General features: G+C 33.0%; 1 protein-coding gene across 2 annotated transcripts in view; it reads right to left on the bottom strand.

Annotated features, from left to right (window-relative positions):
* Nucleotides 1-18,285, bottom strand: part of LOC108907287 (UNC93-like protein) — a 146,820-nt gene that overhangs the window by 24,973 nt on the left and 103,562 nt on the right. For both annotated transcript variants that reach the window (XM_018710897.2, XM_018710898.2), the window contains exons 2-4: nt 18,016-18,279; nt 14,303-14,589; nt 826-1,117 (exon numbers count right to left, since the gene is read on the bottom strand). In XM_018710897.2, the coding sequence (XP_018566413.1) occupies nt 826-1,117; nt 14,303-14,589; nt 18,016-18,279 (843 nt within the window). The remainder of the gene's footprint in view (nt 1-825; nt 1,118-14,302; nt 14,590-18,015; nt 18,280-18,285) is intronic.

Below are 18,285 nucleotides of genomic sequence, written 5' to 3'. Positions count from 1 at the left end.
CCGTATATTTAAACATTATTCTACAACTCTGCCATCCCCTTCAAATTAGTCCCCTTGGGCAGCTATACAACTATTCCAGCGCGATTTCCACGCTTCGTAACATTTCTGGAACGCTTCGACTGGGATGTCCGCGAGTACCCTCGTCACGGTTTCTTGGACGTCCGTAACCGACTCAAAATGGGTTCCTTTGACCACCGATTTTGTTCTAGGGAACAGAAAAAAGTCACATGGTGACATATCGGGCGAATAAGGCTGCTGTTGCAACATGGTGATCCCTTTAGACGCCAAATACTGGGACACGCTGAGGGCGGTGTGGCACGGCGCGTTGTCGTGTTGAAGGATCCAGTTGTTTGCGATGTCTGGGCGCACCCTGTTGACTCGTTTTCGCAATCTTTCGAGTACTTCGCGATAGTAGACTTGATTTACGGTTTGCCCCGGCGGAACAAATTCTTTGTGGACGATAGATTAGGGTGGAAGAATGTAGGCTTGGTTCAATGTGAGAGATTACCGGTTGGCATTTAACCACCCCCCTAATTAATGAGGTTTTCCAGGTTTCCCTCATTCCTGCACTGAATGGTGGTTAGGGCCTACCAACATAAGTCGTTCCTGGGCGCAAATGCGGTGTGCTTAATAATAATATGCCGCCTCCTCTCCCGCACAAGTCTCCGACTTCTGGGCTAATTATCGTGGTTAGAATGAGGAGTAGAGATATTATTATTATATTATTATTACAAGCGTTTCAATTTTTGTGAAATTAATACATAAATTCTAAATTACAAATAAATCGTTACATTAGGTAGTAATTCATAATAATGCATTGCTTACCTAGACATCTTATCGACGCCCAAGAACACGATAATGAAAGCCACGAACATGCAGGCGAGGTACACTCCTGAGATGAGGTTTATTTTGGCGGAAGATGGTGGTGTTAAATTGGGATTGGCCATTTCAGCCGCAGTGCTGGGGCAGAAATTTGCTCCACATCTATCTCCCGTATCGGTATTGACTAGAACGCTGACATTATTACTGATTATTTCCTTGAAAATCGCTGTCATATTTAGTGTGGTTTCATTTGATGTTGATCCAGGTACGTCTTCGGATTCGCCTGATGAAAGCACTGCAGGCAATAAGAAATTAATTAATGCTGCTATTAATATCAATTATAATTTTTTGATTAATTGAATCATTATAGTGATTAAATAAGTTGATATTATCTGTGGAAAAGTTTTGCGTTTCACTACATCAAATCACTTCTGAAATATATTAGAAATTTCACAGAACATTTGTTACATTTGCTATGAAAATATAGGGGTAAGTGTCAAAATATAATAATTTTGGACATTATTTTACTCCAAACTGCGGCTGAACGGATGTACAGGGTGGGCTCTTGAAACGCAACAGAGGGAAGAAAGTAAAAAGTAGGTTTTTTTATTAACAACCTGTATCTCCGAGACTAATCTGTCAAATTAAAAAAATTAAACACGGTTGTGTAACAAGAAATTTATTTGTGAAGATTTCACTCTTCGAACAAAAATCTACCTGTCTCGGCGTTTTAGTCGAGTTATTCGCTCTGCTTCGTTTTCAAGAACCCAACCCGTATACTTGCATAATTATGTGGCACTCATCTAGGATCCCTTAATGACGGTGCTACAATATTGTTGTTTTTTTAGGACCAGTGATTATAGATTCATAGCATTCTCAAGAATATTAATTAATTTACTTATGTACTCGTATAATCCATATCCATAGTTGCAATTAAGAGATGCAGAGTCAATATCAGTAGTGGAGTCAAGATAGATTTTGACTTCGTGAAAATTACTGGAAGAGAGAACTTTTTATTTTTCGCTTTGTAAAGTTGTCAGAAACAACATATAAAAAGTTACCAACTGTAGAGTGTACGCTAAATTATTTATTTAACAAATTAGTTGCAAAATTACAGTTTTTGCAAAATATATAAAAAAATATAATTAAAAAAAAATTTACTGCGCCATTCGAAAGGACAGGAAATTTTACATAAAAAATGTTAATAAAGTCTTTTTCTAAAATGCGAATTGAAGGCTGTAGAATTTTTTTTCTAACGTACGAAAAATGAGACGGGCGGACCCCAAGTATAGCTCCCGAAGTGCGCGCGGTCCCGAGCGCGCTACACTAAATCTGTTATAACTTTTGATCTAATTGATCAAATCGACCTCACAAAAATTTAAATGAAAGAAGAGTCATCCGGCTATCAAAATTTTATGTCTTTAAACTTGAGAAAATATATTACGTATACAAAGTTACGTCATTCTATAATTTTGTACAATAATAATAAAATAGCTGTAATTCTTTTAATTTATAAAATAAATATCTGTAACTTGCACAGATTGCTCTTCAAATGACGATTGAAACAGTGAGTGATATGGAAAAAATGTTAAAAATTTAATTTGAAAAAGCCCCACATATTCAATAATTTTAAAAAATCACAAATTTGACTTTTTAGGCCATATATTATAGATCAAAAAATATAGTTGTAAATGTGAATTTGAAACTTTATGAGAGCACTTCTTAAAGCTTAAAATCTCTACTTTAAGATGGTGCATTTTATTTTTGTTAAAAATTGAAATAATAGATGAAAAAACAAAAAATAACAAAAAATAAAAATATTTCATGAAAAATCCGTGAATAAATAAAGTTTAATAATGTACAAAATTTTATTTTTTTTGTTTAATAAACCATCAAAGAATTAAGTTAAGACCTTAAAAAAATAAATCCAGCGAAAAATAATTTCTTATTTATAGTAATACGTGGAAAATTGTTATAACAGCAAAAAAATAACGTTTTTTGATTAATTGATTTAATATTCATTTTTAAAACGTATATTCTGTATCTGAAATTGTGAATATAAGTTCTCTTATTGATGTAGACACAGATATGAGTCTAATATATATACAGGGTGTTCAAAAAGTTTGGAACCCCCCTCTATCTTAGAAAATATTGCTCAAACAAAAAGTGATTAGGACAAAAGTTGCAGGGTTTTGAGTGAGCAATCCAACGTTGACCTTGACCATGATCTTGAAGGTCATTTAGAGGTCAAGTTGAAAATTTTAAATGGAACCGTATACTTTTGATTTGATTGTTACAGTTTTATTTATTTTAAATGCGTTTTTCCTTTATAAGAATTATTATTATAAATGGTATAAGAACATGATTTTTATGTTTTCGAGTAAGCTGCAGTTATCAGTGTGTTAAAAAGTGTATTATTCACATATTTTGTCCATTTTGAGGTTATACTCTCGTACACTTGTAATTCTTTAATGTAATATTATTACTTAATATTACAAATAATCTTCAGTTTGCATTTAAGGTATTTATATTCGTTTTCTTTTATGCTAAACCTGTAAATGTATGAGTTTAATATTTATATATGAATATTGATCCATTTTTAAAATAATTAATGAATAAATAAATAATAGGGGACGTTGATTTTGATTTTGTAATTTTGTATTTAAAATCAGTGTTTTTTTTTCAATTTTATTGGCTTAAAGCCTTAATTGCCCAGTTATTTTTGAAGAAGAGCAAGAACTCGATGAGATTTAAAAATAAATTATTTTGTAATAAATTTGTTTTTTAAAAAATAAAACATATTTTCAATAAAACCTCTTTAGCCATTTATAATTTTCATTTTTCGAACCTCTATATTACAAATATGAGCGAGTTTGATTTAAAATCGATAATTGTTAAATAAATTGTTTAAAATAGTCGGCCATATTGGATCAGCCATTTTGAATTTTCATTTTCCGACATCATATTCTTGTTCAGCGACATCGAAAACCCCTATATTGTCAATTTGAAAGAATTCGATTTAAAATTCATTGAATTATTTTAAATGCTCTTAAAAAAATTATTAAAAAATTTATTATTGTTTAAACAATTAAAAAACAATTAGCTTACAAAAATAAGTTTATAACTTTTTTGTAATACTTATCTTCAAGTAATTTCAAAAGGTTTTAGGAAAATTCATGCTTCCCATAATTATTGCGAAGTAATGCGTAATTTTAAGCTATCTTGACTCCACTACAAAGTCATTGTCATTGATTGGGATTTATGAGAGAATAAGAATATAAATTCCGCATTGAATTGAACTCGGTCACCAGAACGTAATGTTATTCTTGCAACTTTGTGTATTCTAATAAGAGAAATTACCCTAAAGGTAACATCGCTATTAAACTGTTTTTATAAAACAAAGATCAAATATAGTTACTGTTAAAAGACGGGAACTACGGGTTTCCTAACAGAGATATTATGTCGTTTAATATGAGGATATATTTATCTAAGCATTACCCAAGAGCCGAGCTTGTTACAGAAAGAATAAAATGTAATATCTGCGCTTTAATGATTTTGGGTTGGTAGAAACTGTTTCGTGATATTATGGTTACTGTGATCTTCTCTATTACATGAAAGTTAACTGTGAGAAATACGTGTATTAAAGGTTTGTATTAATTTACATAACATTGTATATATTATGTTGAAGATGGATGAAAGGATTTGTGATTTTATACAAAATTACATAAGGGTTTGTAATAACAAGGATTGATTAATTTCTGTTTTATACAAATCATAGATAACTGTGTATGCGCTAGCGGGAACTAGTTCGAAACTAGTCAGAAATTTACGATGGAATAAGTTTCCCAATTGCATTAAACCTCCACAGACCGAGGCAACTAAAAGTTTTCATTTCAGATAATTTTATTAAAAAACCGAAAATTTTTTCCATTTCCTTATTTGTCTACTAAAATTATTTTATAAGCGCGACAAAGCGCCACGTCTATTTCGACGACAACTTATTTCTCTTACTGCATATTTTTTCTTTTGTGCGCAAATTTTTTGAAAAAACTTATATTACAAGAGTCTCATTAATTTGTCAAACAGACTCAACTACAGTCCGTACGATATTTGTTGAGATATAATTCCAACAAGACCCCTGCGTCACATTCATGGAATTACCCGCATTCGACACCCGAGGGAGAAAGATATTGGCGGAAAATTTTAAGGCATGTCCCTGCCTCTGTTACAGTAGTTCCCATAACAGAATTTTATTGTTTTTTTTCTTGGAATTCCATCAACAAATATTGTACGGACTGTAATGTATTTTGAAATTCTTAGTGGCGAAACTGGGGTTGTGATATAGTAGTCCTGCATATTTATAAAAAACAATGATACGATTGTACACTTATGCATGTTGTTTCTAAAATATTGTACCGTACCATATAAAATCAGGATGTGGAAAATGTTAATAAGTATGGTTCCGAAAAAGTTTTTTTTTAAATAACCAAAATCAAATTGGATATAGATTTTTAGTTTATCAATTACAATGATCCCAAAGGGAAATAGTTTTTTACTTATCTACAGGGATATATGGTAATCGGGAGTTTTTTTTATCTAATAATATTCCATTGTAGTCGAAGAAAACGGTTAGAAGGACCTTCACATTTGACCAGACTTGACGTGCTATTTTTAATTTTGGCTCTTCATAAAACTTCTATTGAGACCATTGACTCTTCGTTTCGACGTTGTAGCCATATGGTCATATGGGTATATACTCACGTCTCGTCACGAACTATAACGCATCTGAGACATCAGTAAGCGTTTGTTCATCGATGGTTAGTTTTGAAACAAATTTTACTGCCACTCGTTTGATATTCAAAACATTCGTAAAAATTGCTTCGCATGAGCCGTATAAAATTCCTATTTCTTCAGCAACCTCTCTGATGGTGATTCTTCTATTAGCAAGCACTTGGATGTCTTCTCGGTCTTCCTAACGTGTTTGTACCATTGATAAACTTGTGGCTATAACAGTATGACCTTCAAATAATTTCAATTCGCTACACTTAATTTCGTTTTAACACAAAATTTATGACAAATTCTTTGATCCGACATTTCTCTACAAAAAAAGTCGCCATAAACACTTAAATAAGTCTTATTAGAGTTATTTGCTCGTAAAATTGACAGGTACGTCACACAGTGCTACTAATACATAAAAAAGAATCAATTCAATAGACAGATACAGCACGCGCAATTTGAAAATTCTCGTTACTTTTTGACCGAACCTCGTATACATAACTAATACTAATTGTGGAGTGCATCAAGGATCCGTATTGGGACCTACGTTGTTCTCATTGTATACATCCTCGTTCCCTAATTTTCTAAAGCACTGTAAAATTCAAATGTATGCAGATGATACTCAACTATTCTATTCCTTTCATCCCAATGATATTCAAAATAGCTGTAACACAATTAATAGTGAACTCGAAACACTTCATCGAATTTCACTGGAGTACTCTTTGCGTTTAAACCCCACAAAATGTGTTACTTTGCTTTTTCCCAGTCGGGTGAAATATGCCCAACTATTTACCCGAGGTTAATATAACTGTTGATAATGTTCAGTTAGAAGTTAGAAATGAAGTTAAAGTTTTGGGTCTTACTATTGATAGCGGTGTAAGATTCAATAAACATATATCAAACTGTGTAAAAAAAATCTATTATTAATTGAAAAATATTATACAAATCCAGACATATCTTAAGTGAAAAATATAAAATTTTACTTTGTCAGTCTTTGGTTTTATCTGTGTTTAATTACGGTGATACTGTTTATAGCCATGTTTAGCTCAGGCGACATCTCAACGAATTCAGAAAATTCAAAATTACTGCCTTAGATTTATACCTATTTAGAAAGAAAAATCGAGTAAGACACAACCTAATGAATACAAAATGGTTTTATATGAAAAACACTCGCCTACATCACAGTGCGATTTATTTTAAATAAATCCTCCCAATATTTGTACAATAAAATCAGATTCCGAACTGACGTTCATAATTTAAACACAAGATTTAAAGGTAATTTAACCCCTCCTTCACATAAAACTGCAACATTTGAAAGATCGTTCAGTTACAATATGCCAAAAATTTACAACGCCCTACCGTTGCCTCTTAAATCGATGTCTGTCAGTTGTTTAAAAAAATATATATAAAGCCTTTCTTTTTAATTCTCAATAACTAGTACCTAATTACACTCATGTATTAGTTTCGCTTGCGTATCTATTTTGTCTGACATCTTATTACTTTTCTTTTTACTTGTATATGTGTATGTACATATGTATTTAGTATTTAAAGTGTTTAAAGTGCGACTTAAATGCCGTGGCACATCTAGCATGGGTTAAGTGGGAGAACAGTGTGTTGCCCACTGGACGACACAGCTGAACTTCGCCCTTTCATAAATTTTCTATTTGTATTAAGTAAATGTGTCTCTTTTTTATGCAATGTATGAATAAAGAATATTATTATTATTAGAATGTGGTGCAGTTAAAATTTGAATTCGGGTAGTCAATATAAAAAAAGTTCTGTAAGAGAATGTCTGGCTAACAATTTGTGTAATAAAAGAAATTCAACACTACTCGATTTTTAAAAATTCGATCGCTACTTGTAACTATTGGTGGTGTTTTCAAGAAAAAAAAAAAACATCTTCATTGTACTCCGAAAAACGATCATCTTCCATTTATTGTTATAACTGTATAACTAGTAGTCAGTAATTATACGATTTTAAATACAATGTAAACATGAAAAACCAAGGAATAGCCCTCAAAAGTTGTGTCATGTAATCCAGCCGATTTGTCTTTACTGTTAAATACTCTAATTTAATCAATTTTAATTAACGTATTATAAAGTAATGTTATTTTAATACCTCTATAGCCCAATAAACATTGTTCTAGACTGTTAGATTGTAGACGGCCTCATTAATTTCATATTAAAGTGGAACTTTGGAAAGATGGCCTAACCGTCAAAGCCGTACGTAAAATTTCACAATGTTAGCTTAAAAGTTACGATCAATTTGCCTATGAGTTCTTAAAATTAATGCTAGTTGGTACAGCTCACAGTACACAACTTGTACAATACTAGTATTAGTATAGTATGTATAATAATAATATATATATATACTTCTAGTATTATAGTTTACATTGAATATATCTATAGGGCTAAGTGCAGTAATACCATAAATTCAAACTAAATCGTCGATTGTCATGCACGTACAATCTACCTAGAAGCGGAATTATACATGATTGGTTATGTACAATTTTTAATATGTATGCACATCGCGTTCGTAACGATGGGCTGCATGAATACCAATGTTTACAGTAACTGAAAAATAATGGATGATCTATAATAACTTTATTGAAAAATTTCTAAATAATTTCTAGTTAAATAATGAATAGTGAATTTGAAAAAAAAATGCAAGACTATCTTGTTTAATTTCTGACTGAAATAATGAACATAATCTTTTGTAAATATGACTATTTTAGTTGTTGACTTTGCAGGGAACTGGAATATATCTCAGAATAATGACATACAATACAATCCATGCTCACTACTTGTTTTATTTTCTATAACTCAATTGTTTCTAAAAGTTTTAAATTCTGTTACCACCAGTTATTCTACTATGATAAATACAGGGTGATTCATTAATAATGGGACAGAGCTTAAGGGCATGTTGCTGACCTCAAGATAGAGCGATTAAGCCAAATATGCCTTATCCGATGTTGCTCCTTTTCGATCTACAGGGTGTTAAAGTTGAAAAAATATTTTCGATTTTTTTAAATATTTTGGTCATCTTTGAACGGATTGTCTTGAAAGTTTGTACACCTATGTTTTCTGAGGCGATAATTACGGAAATGGTAACTATTTTGCAATCACATCTAGGATGCGCTAGTTGTAGTGTTCCGTCGGAGTAAACATATGTCAAACTTTTTTGTCCTTCAAAAATCTGAATTTCCAATAAGAAATTATTAAACTACGTTCAATTCTAAATAAAAAAGATATACCTGTTAAAAATCGATAAACTTAACCGTTTTCGAAATAAGAACGATTTACTATTTCTTTACAAAATTATTTGTTTGAACGTACGCCTTTAAATAAGATGACTTAAATGAAGTAGGCCGCTGTCAATGAAATGTCATGTATTATTTATGTCAATTCTAAGCAACTTATAAATACTAGACAGTTTAGTTCTTCTTCGTTTGTGATTTTTTTCATTAAAATGCCGCGTCATAATGATTATTCGTTTGTTGAAATGAGAAACATGGTATGTGTGTATGCCCAAGAAAATTATTGTGGTCGTCATGCAGCAGCGAGGTACTTGGAGTTATATCCAAATAACAGACAACCTAACCACAAGCTTTTCAAGACGTTGTACGACAGATTAGGAGAAACGGGATCATTTCGCCCTAAACGAGACGTTGGAAGGCCTAAAGTATTAGCGGCGGAGCAAGAAGAGGATGTTTTAGTGCGAATTGCCGAAAACACGCAAACAAGCACACGCCGAATTTCATCAGCTACTGGTGTAAGTCAGCCTTCCGTCTTCAGAATACTCCACAAAGAAAAATTGTATCCTTACCATTTTCGTCCGGTTCAACAGTTGATGCCACAAGATCCTCCTGGTAGATTTCGGTTCGCACAGTTTCTTCGTCGGCAACAAAATGCTGACCCTACATTTTATAATAAAATATTGTTTACGGACGAAGCTACATTTACCCGGCGCGGTGTATTTAATTGGAGAAATAGCCATTCCTGGGAACTGGAAAATCCTCACTTGCCACGAGAACAACATTTTCAGCATGAATTCTCAATAAATATTTGGTGTGGAATACTTTCCGATAACATTTTGGGACCATTTGTGTTACCCCGTCCACTTAATGGGGAAAATTATTTAAATTTTTTAACAAATGACTTGCCACTCGTTCTTGAAAATATCCCCTTAAATTTACGGCAAACCTTTTGGTTTATGCATGATGGTGCTCCCGCACATTACTCCCGACCAGTAAGAGAATATCTTGATATAAGTTTTCGAAACCGTTGGATTGGTCGCGGCAGCGAAGTGCCTTGGCCTGCGCGTAGCCCTGATTTAAATCCCCTAGATTTTTATTTCTGGGGTAACGTTAAATCTTTAGTTTATAAAGATGTTATACATACTCGAGAAGAGCTGTGGGCAAAAATACAAGAATCTGTTAACATTATCAGAGACCAACAAAGAAGTCTATTCAGTGTCAGACAAAATTTTAACGAGAGAATAAAAAAATGTATTGAAAACAATGGTCGCCACTTTGAGAATCTTTTGTAATTAGACTTAAGCATAATAAAATTTTCAGTTGTTACTGTGTTTGTCTTAATTCGTAATTAAGTCATCTTATTTAAAGGCGTACGTTCAAACAAATAATTTTGTAAAGAAATAGTAAATCGTTCTTATTTCGAAAACGGTTAAGTTTATCGATTTTTAACAGGTATATCTTTTTTATTTAGAATTGAACGTAGTTTAATAATTTCTTATTGGAAATTCAGATTTTTGAAGGACAAAAAAGTTTGACATATGTTTACTCCGACGGAACACTACAACTAGCGCATCCTAGATGTGATTGCAAAATAGTTACCATTTCCGTAATTACCACCTCAGAAAACATAGGTGTACAAACTTTCAAGACAATCCGTTCAAAGATGCTCAAGATATTTAAAAAAATCGAAAATATTTTTTCAACTTTCACACCCTGTAGATCGAAAAGGAGCAACATTCGGATAAGGCATATTTGGCTTAATCGCTCTATTTTGAGGTCAGCAACATGCCCTTAAGCTCTGTCCCATTATTAATGAATCACCCTGCATAATAAGGCTGTTCCTGAAATGTTGCAAGTGTGATTTAAAGCAGATTGTTGAATAAGAATAAAATAATTGAGACCAAACTGCTTATACAAAAGTCAACGTCTGCTGAGTTACCGCAAATTATCATGTAACTTTAAAATAATCTATGCTAGAATTGTTACTTGGTACAGTTAATATATTATCTGAGTTGATCAATACCTATATCTTGAAAATATGTTAATATAATTAAATACTTACACATCCCAGTATTCGTTTTAATCATATATTCTATTATTAGCTTTCATATTTTTACTTTATTATAAAATTACGAAGCTAATTCAAATAGATTCTAAAAGTTTTTTCTCAAGAACACAAAAATGTTATTTTGTGTAAGAGAAAACATACCCTATTTTGCAAGATCCAAAAGAAGGTGTTCTTGATAAAAGTTTTTGCTTGTTTAGAAAATACGAATCATCATGATGATCTTTAATTTTATTGTACAGGGTGGGTCAAAAACACAAAAATGTTATTTTGTGTAAGAGTAAACATACTTTATTTTGCAAGATACGAAAAAAGGCAATTTTGATAAAAGTTTTTGCCTGATATATAATAAATAAGAGTGATATCAAATATTTAATTAAATGTTCTCTATCACACATTTAATCAGACATTTAAGGACATACTTGTCATTGTCTTTATTTAATTAAGTAATTATTGAATGTAAAATAGTTCTCGCAGAAATTTGTATCAAGAATACCTTTTTGGATCTTGCAAAATAGGGTATGTTTACTCTTACGCAAAATAACATTTTTGTGTTTTTGACCCACCATGTACAACAAAATTGAAGTTTGTCATGGCGATTCGTGTTTTCTAAGCAAGCAAAAACTTTTATCAATAATGCCTTTTTTCACTTTTTGGTCCATTTGTGCTCTTGTAAACTCAATCTGCGGACATACTGTATACTGGGCGCTTTACTTGAATTTGATAAAAATAAAAATACGACAAATGGTCATAAGTGTAAAAAGTGCAGTAAAATAAACATGCAGAGCTCTAATAATGTTTGTTTAAGATCGTTGAAAAATTAGGAAGTTGCTACAATCCAGATATAATTTTATTTGGCAAGTAGGTGCATACTTGGCCAGAATGGTCGGACAAGTAATTGCATTCATTTATAAAAAATAACATTATTCCATCGAAAATGTGCCGTAGTTTAAAATCGAATTCAAGAACTTAAAACATTATCGATAATAATGAGAATTAGCTCGAAGACCAGTTGATATTCCAATAGGATGGAGCTCTCCCACACCAGTGGACTGGGAAAAGAGGCGTCATAGAATGGCCTGCATGATCACCGGATTTGTCTCGTTTGGACTTTTTTTGTGGGGTCACTTAAAGTCCAAATTTGTTCTCTACTTTAGTAAATGGCAATGAGTGGTGTTACGCCTAACGTATTTTGATTTGTTCATATGTTCGTAAGTGAAAATTTAATAAATATCAAGAGGGAGATTATGTATGTCGGAGGGTGGTGGAACTGTTTTTCCACCGCGGCACTTAGGCCTTATTAAGCCCCTTGTACACCCTCCTTCATTAGTCGAGTACTTTTCTTCAAACCATCCTATTTATTACACGGGTGGCTTGGTGGCAAAGTCTCGTACAGTACAGTTTATGTATGATCTTGAGTTACAGAGATTTTCTTTGCTCTGTTCTCATTACCATTTATCGGGGACCACACGCATGCGGAAAATGTTGAGCGACCCAGGTCTCTGGTAGGCTGCCACAGCCACGTCCCCGAGCCTGCTTTAGGTTACCCATCCAAATTCCAGCCTGCGTCCGTGATGCTTACCTCGACAGATCAAAATCCACCGACCAAGACACCCGGCTAGGCGGTCCTAAGAAGGGGATTATATTTTACTTCGTAATTCTTTACCATCTTATTAATTGAATATTATCTTCCTCACCCCAAGACATTTCTGCAGTAGATTTCTCTGTATGCGTTTTAATGGATCCAGCCACTAGCCGAGTATGTTGCGATTCGAAAATAAGTTCAGCAATATCAGTAACATCCACAAAAGCAAAATCTTCATCAATAAAAATATCTGGATTGTAAGGATAGAACCCAGTTGCTTGAAATTATTTCTGACTGATAGATACGGTCATGTGCGTGTCTACTCTGAGATATTTGTATCTGTTTGCTCTGTTAGTTGCAGAACTTTTTCGTTTTCAGCTTGACATTGCACTGCAATACTTTTACGGGCCTCTATTACGAAGTATTTGGACAGTTTATAAAAGGACTCGTCGTTTTTATATTGATCTATCAGAAAACTTGCATGCATACATCTGTATATACATTTTCACTTTCCTGTACAGCACCATATATGTAGTTTTTATGTCAGAATATTCTTGAGGAGGAAAAGTTATTATTAGTTATTATTAGTTACTATTAGAAAAGCTATTATTACTCGCATCGTAGTTCCTTTTGACACGTTCGTATTTACTAGCTGAACATTGTATTAAACCAAGATAAATGGACAATGGATTCTATTGTCGTTAACAAGTTTCTTTCCAACTGCTTATCGAGCAAATTGTGTCAGACATACCTTTATGACAATTTCTTGTCAAAGTTCATTTAATGAAGCTAACGAGTTAAAAGGGTTGTTGTGTAAAGAAATGTAAATCGTTTTTATGTACAAGAAAGTTGCTTCCATATTAAAAAAATAGAGAAAATTAAGTAGGAATGGAAATAATACAGTAGGCTTAGACGCAAAAACGAAAGAAGTCTAATTAAAAAATGTGTGCGAAAGATAATTTTTTTGTGGTAATTAGTTTAATGGGACAATTTTATACAAGAATATCTTCAGGTATGAATAAAGTACTTCAAAGTTTATGCTTTCTTAAGCTGTTAATTAAACGATATTTTGGCAACGTTTAAGTTGCTTAAATTTACTCAGTTTTTACGAGGAAGCTCGATCCGAATTTAAAACAGGATTATATTTTATAATAATTCGATATCAATACTTTAAAGTTTCAGAAGATCTGCATTTTATAAAAATTGAAAACATAGATGTGGCGTCGAAGTATAGGTATATTTTCTTAATTTATAACACAAGGCATTATAAGATTCCTCCGACAAAATTAAATGTAAATAATTATCTTACCAACAATAAAAAAAGTCCATATGAATGTAGGGGTTTACTATTAAGACATGAGTGAGAAAGTTTTATTATTCATTTTTAATCAACCTCATTTGTGTCATATTGCACGTTTTCTAATAAATAGATTAAAAATAATATTCATCGATGAAATGCTATAACAGTTTTACTAAAAATTAACAACATACTACATAAATTATGTAACCATGTTTTATTGGATTTGGTTAATTCCATTCAAACACTTACAGATTCAAAAATAATTATAAATTTAAAAAGACAAATAGAGAAGTCACGGAAAACTTTTGCATGAATTATTTTTCTCATTTTTCGTCAGAGAATCACCTGTAAAATTTCTGTCAGTGGAATATTGCAATTCGTGCTATTAACATGGTGAAAAACTTCGATATTATCTACCTTTGTTAGACTAGAAATTTTTCATCCGATCTTCGATAATATCTCCCGTAACAATACATAATATTTCGTTTAAAACTTACCAGCGGAGCTAATAAGGTTTCCCCATACTTGTGAAAATTGGTAGAACATGAAGAATATACCGAAGAATCTTGTCACAATGATGTCGGATGCAACGTTGTTTATTTTCGAGTATGTCTTTGAGATCACAGTTAAATATGTGCACTTCGCACACCACAGTGGTGCCCCACCGAGGCCAATCAGCAAACCAGCAGGAATCATCGTGAAGAAACGAGGATAAAACTGAGCTAGGATAAAGGGCATGTAGATGATGAAGGCCACAGCCATTGTCCATTTCGCCCCAAGCCATCTAAAAGAAAAGTGCATAATTTATAAACGGTAATTTTTTACATTAATCATTAAATAATTTCGTTAAATACAGTGTAACAAAATATGAGAAATTAGTACTTTTGTCAAAAAAAAAGTCGAGGCTAATTCTTAATGTGGTTCCTAAGGTTTCAACGATCGTTGAAATATGTTTTTTATTAATAGTAACTCAATAATAATTAATTGTCCTAGAGATATTAATAATATCTAAGGTAAGTATTGAAATATATAGAATTTCTTGGCAGCTGTAATTACAATTAATGACATGCCATTTTCATAATTGGTTAAATTTATTTTAAACTAGGTATAGTGCAGTTCTTACATAGAAGCAATCTATACATAAAATTTGCACTAAACTTGACCAGTGGAGTTTCAATTATTAAAAATATTTAACGTAGGGCATCATTTTATAGATCTGGATAAACTGTTTCCATGTAATAATATAAAAACCATAACAAACAGTATTAGGATCATCTAATTTAAGCTCCTATATAAGTTACTCCCAACCCAACAGTCAAATTAATGATTATCCGGAAACTCTGAAAATGAAGATTAAGTCTTCTGGCTGGTATTTATATTTGCTGTGTGCATTGGTCTTCTCTTGCCACCCTCTACAGCCTTGAAAGAAATCTCCCTCGCACCAGGATTCTGATAATACTTAGGTTTATCGCGTGTCGTGTATCTGCGATTTTCTCCACAACTACTGATTTTTCTACGTTGTTATTCTTATGACTCGTGTGCTCTTTAAGCCTTGTGCTAACGTATGTTCCCATTTGTACTTTTCCACATGTACGCCATGCCTTGGAGTAGATCGTTCGTACAGCTTCTATTATTTTTGAGGTATTGTACGAGTAGATGGCATTAATACTGTGTTTCCTTAGGATTCAACCTACGTTGACAGTGCATTGTTCTAGATAGATCGTTACCAGATAATTTTCCTTTTCCCAAGTCTTCTTCAAGTTCAATGTTCTTGTTCGCTTTTCCATTTTGTCTAGGCGCAGATTATAGGTGCTGTATTCCTAGTGCAACTGTTCTGGCCCAAAGATGACATGTGCCTGAGATACTGATGTTTTTCCTTATAAATAAATGCTAGAGGTGGAGGTAAGGGTGAATCTATAGCTGCTCTTTTAGTTTTTTCATAAAACTGATACCTAAAGGAAAAGAAGGTCAGTTGGTGCAGAATTTTGTTGTCAATTAAGTTTTTCAAATCTAATTACACAGGTCAACATTTAGTTTGAAGAAAAACATCGGACTCTATCTAGGTACCCAGGAGTTTTTGGGGTCGTTGATTCCGATGCCGAGGTTGGTTAAGTTCTACCACGTTAAGTTCAAGGTTATTTGAAGGTTAAACTATGAAGAATTGATTGACACAATCCGAAAAAATTCATACATATGTTTTTTGGGTCGCTGTCAGTCGACCTCTATCACATCATGTTCAAGGTCATTTGAAGGTTGAAGTAAGAATAGGAGGTGAAAAAAATTGGAAACAAATTTAACGAATGCTCACCTGTCTACTTTTTTCTGTTTATCTGTCTGCCTTTCTACTTGCACACCGGTTTGTTTGCTTGTTAGTATGTATTTATCGTCCGCCTGAATTTTCTCTCTGTCCGTCTACCCGGCATCCTGCTTTTCTACCTGCATGTCTGCCGGTAATTTTGTCTATCTTCCTGTCTGACTAAATGACTAAATGTTTCTATCTGTCTGTTTTTCTGCCCCCCTCTACCTAAATGTCCATTGACAATCTGTCTGCCTCCTTGTCAGTTTGTCTTCTTACCTTTCTGCCTACCATTCTCTCTCGGTTTTGCGTGATTGTATAAAATTAGATTAAAAAAAAACTTTTGAAAGCCTTCAACAAATCAATTCGCTTCTCTCAGCATAAGTGTGTTAATTGAAATTCGGGTGAGAACGTTTACGTTGCTTGCTTTTATGTGCTTTATTTGTGTTTCTGTTTAGATTCCAGCAATAGTCTGCTAACATATTCTTCCCCCAGACACCTTGATATCTTTGCTGAAACTCATTCAGGTCCCGGAGCATTATTTCTCCTTGATCTTCACTAAAAGTTCCCAGATTTTCTGGGAACCAATTAAGATGAGAATGAAGAAAATGAAGTTTCACATTCATATGATATTTAGACAGAGTGGCAGAAAAACAGGCAGATAGAAACATTTAGTCATTTGGTCAAACAGGAAGATAGGCAAAATTACCGATAAAAAAGCAGATAGAAAGGCAGGATATCAGGAAGATGGACAGAGAGAAAATACAGGCGTACAATAAATACAGACTAACAAGCAAACAAACAGGTGTGCAGATAAAGAGACAGACAGATAAACAGCGTGAGGATCCGTAAAATTTTTCTCAAGTTTTTTCACCCCCTATTCTTACTTTAATCTTCAAATGACCTTGAACATGAGGTGATAGAGGTCAACCGAATCGGATTCAGGCCCAGCGTATGTTTTCCAGAAATTTTTCAGATTTTTTTCAACCACCTTTTCTTAGTTTGATTTTCAAATGACCTTGAACCTGACGTGATAGAGCTTAACCGACCTCGGCATCGAAATCAGTTATCTCAAAAACTCCTGGGTACCTAGGTAGAGTCCCGTGTTTTTTTTTTTTTCAATCGAGATAATTTCAGTCGAGACGAGAGATTAGAATTACCCAGCATTTGGAAACAATTCGTCCTTAAAAATTAAGATCAGGAATGGCGATGCACTGGAGTATCATGGATCTTACACCAACATATCAGCCAGAAGACTGGACTAGAGTTTCCATAGAATTCCATTTTATCAGTTTGATTTATCAGTATCAAAATGCATTTTTTAATTAATGACACATTCGTACAGAAAACGAGTGGGTCATATTTATTTCACGCAATGAAGCCGAGTATTTGGGAAAGTAATTTTAATTATATGAATTAAAAACATTTTTTGGACGCTGATAATTTAAAAAAAACTAAGATAATTTGATCTAAATCGGTTTATTTTCATTCAAGGAAATTATTCTAGAAGTATTGTCAGTTTGCCTCCTGACACTCGTATAGAACCTTCTTTAATACGTCATTCTTGGATAAAGATTAGATGTGACTACTGCATTTTTTAGTTTAGCTCAATTGTTTTTCATCCTATAGAGTTATATAACTAATTTCTTAAAGATATGTGTCAATAACAACTAAAAATAGGTAGAAAATCTGGACCTCATATTCAGAATGCTCTGTAGAATCGGTTCCTACCGCAACTAAATTTTTGTGTTAATTGTGACCAAGGATTCTGATATACATTTGATAATTGAATTAAAGTACAGTACATTAAGGTGTATCATGTTTGTGTAAAATATGAAGTGACTGGACTAAAAAAACAGTAAGTGCTGATTATTATTAGCTACATAATAGAAACGAATTAATAAAATTTCTTACCTAATAACCAAGACGGGTAGAAATATATTCGATATCAGTAATGACGCGTATATTGCTGCTAATGTGAATGTGCCTAGAGATGCTTCCGAATTGACAGAACTTTGCAAATTTGACGCTCCCCAAAATGCGGTAAAATGTATCATAAATGCAAATCCTATCAAAAGTACGTTCTTCCATATCCTCAAGTTTTCTTCTGGTCCGAATTCTCCTTCCTTTTCATCCGTCTTCACTCTTTGGAACTTAGAATCCATGACCTGCTGACCCCTGGAA

The sequence above is a fragment of the Anoplophora glabripennis genome, unplaced genomic scaffold (assembly GCF_000390285.2).
Source record: "Anoplophora glabripennis isolate ALB-LARVAE unplaced genomic scaffold, Agla_2.0 scaffold190, whole genome shotgun sequence".
NCBI classification, from domain to species: Eukaryota; Metazoa; Arthropoda; class Insecta; order Coleoptera; family Cerambycidae; genus Anoplophora; species Anoplophora glabripennis.
The sequence above is the reverse complement of the archived record's forward strand: the minus strand, read 5'-3'. Positions and strand labels throughout refer to the sequence as shown.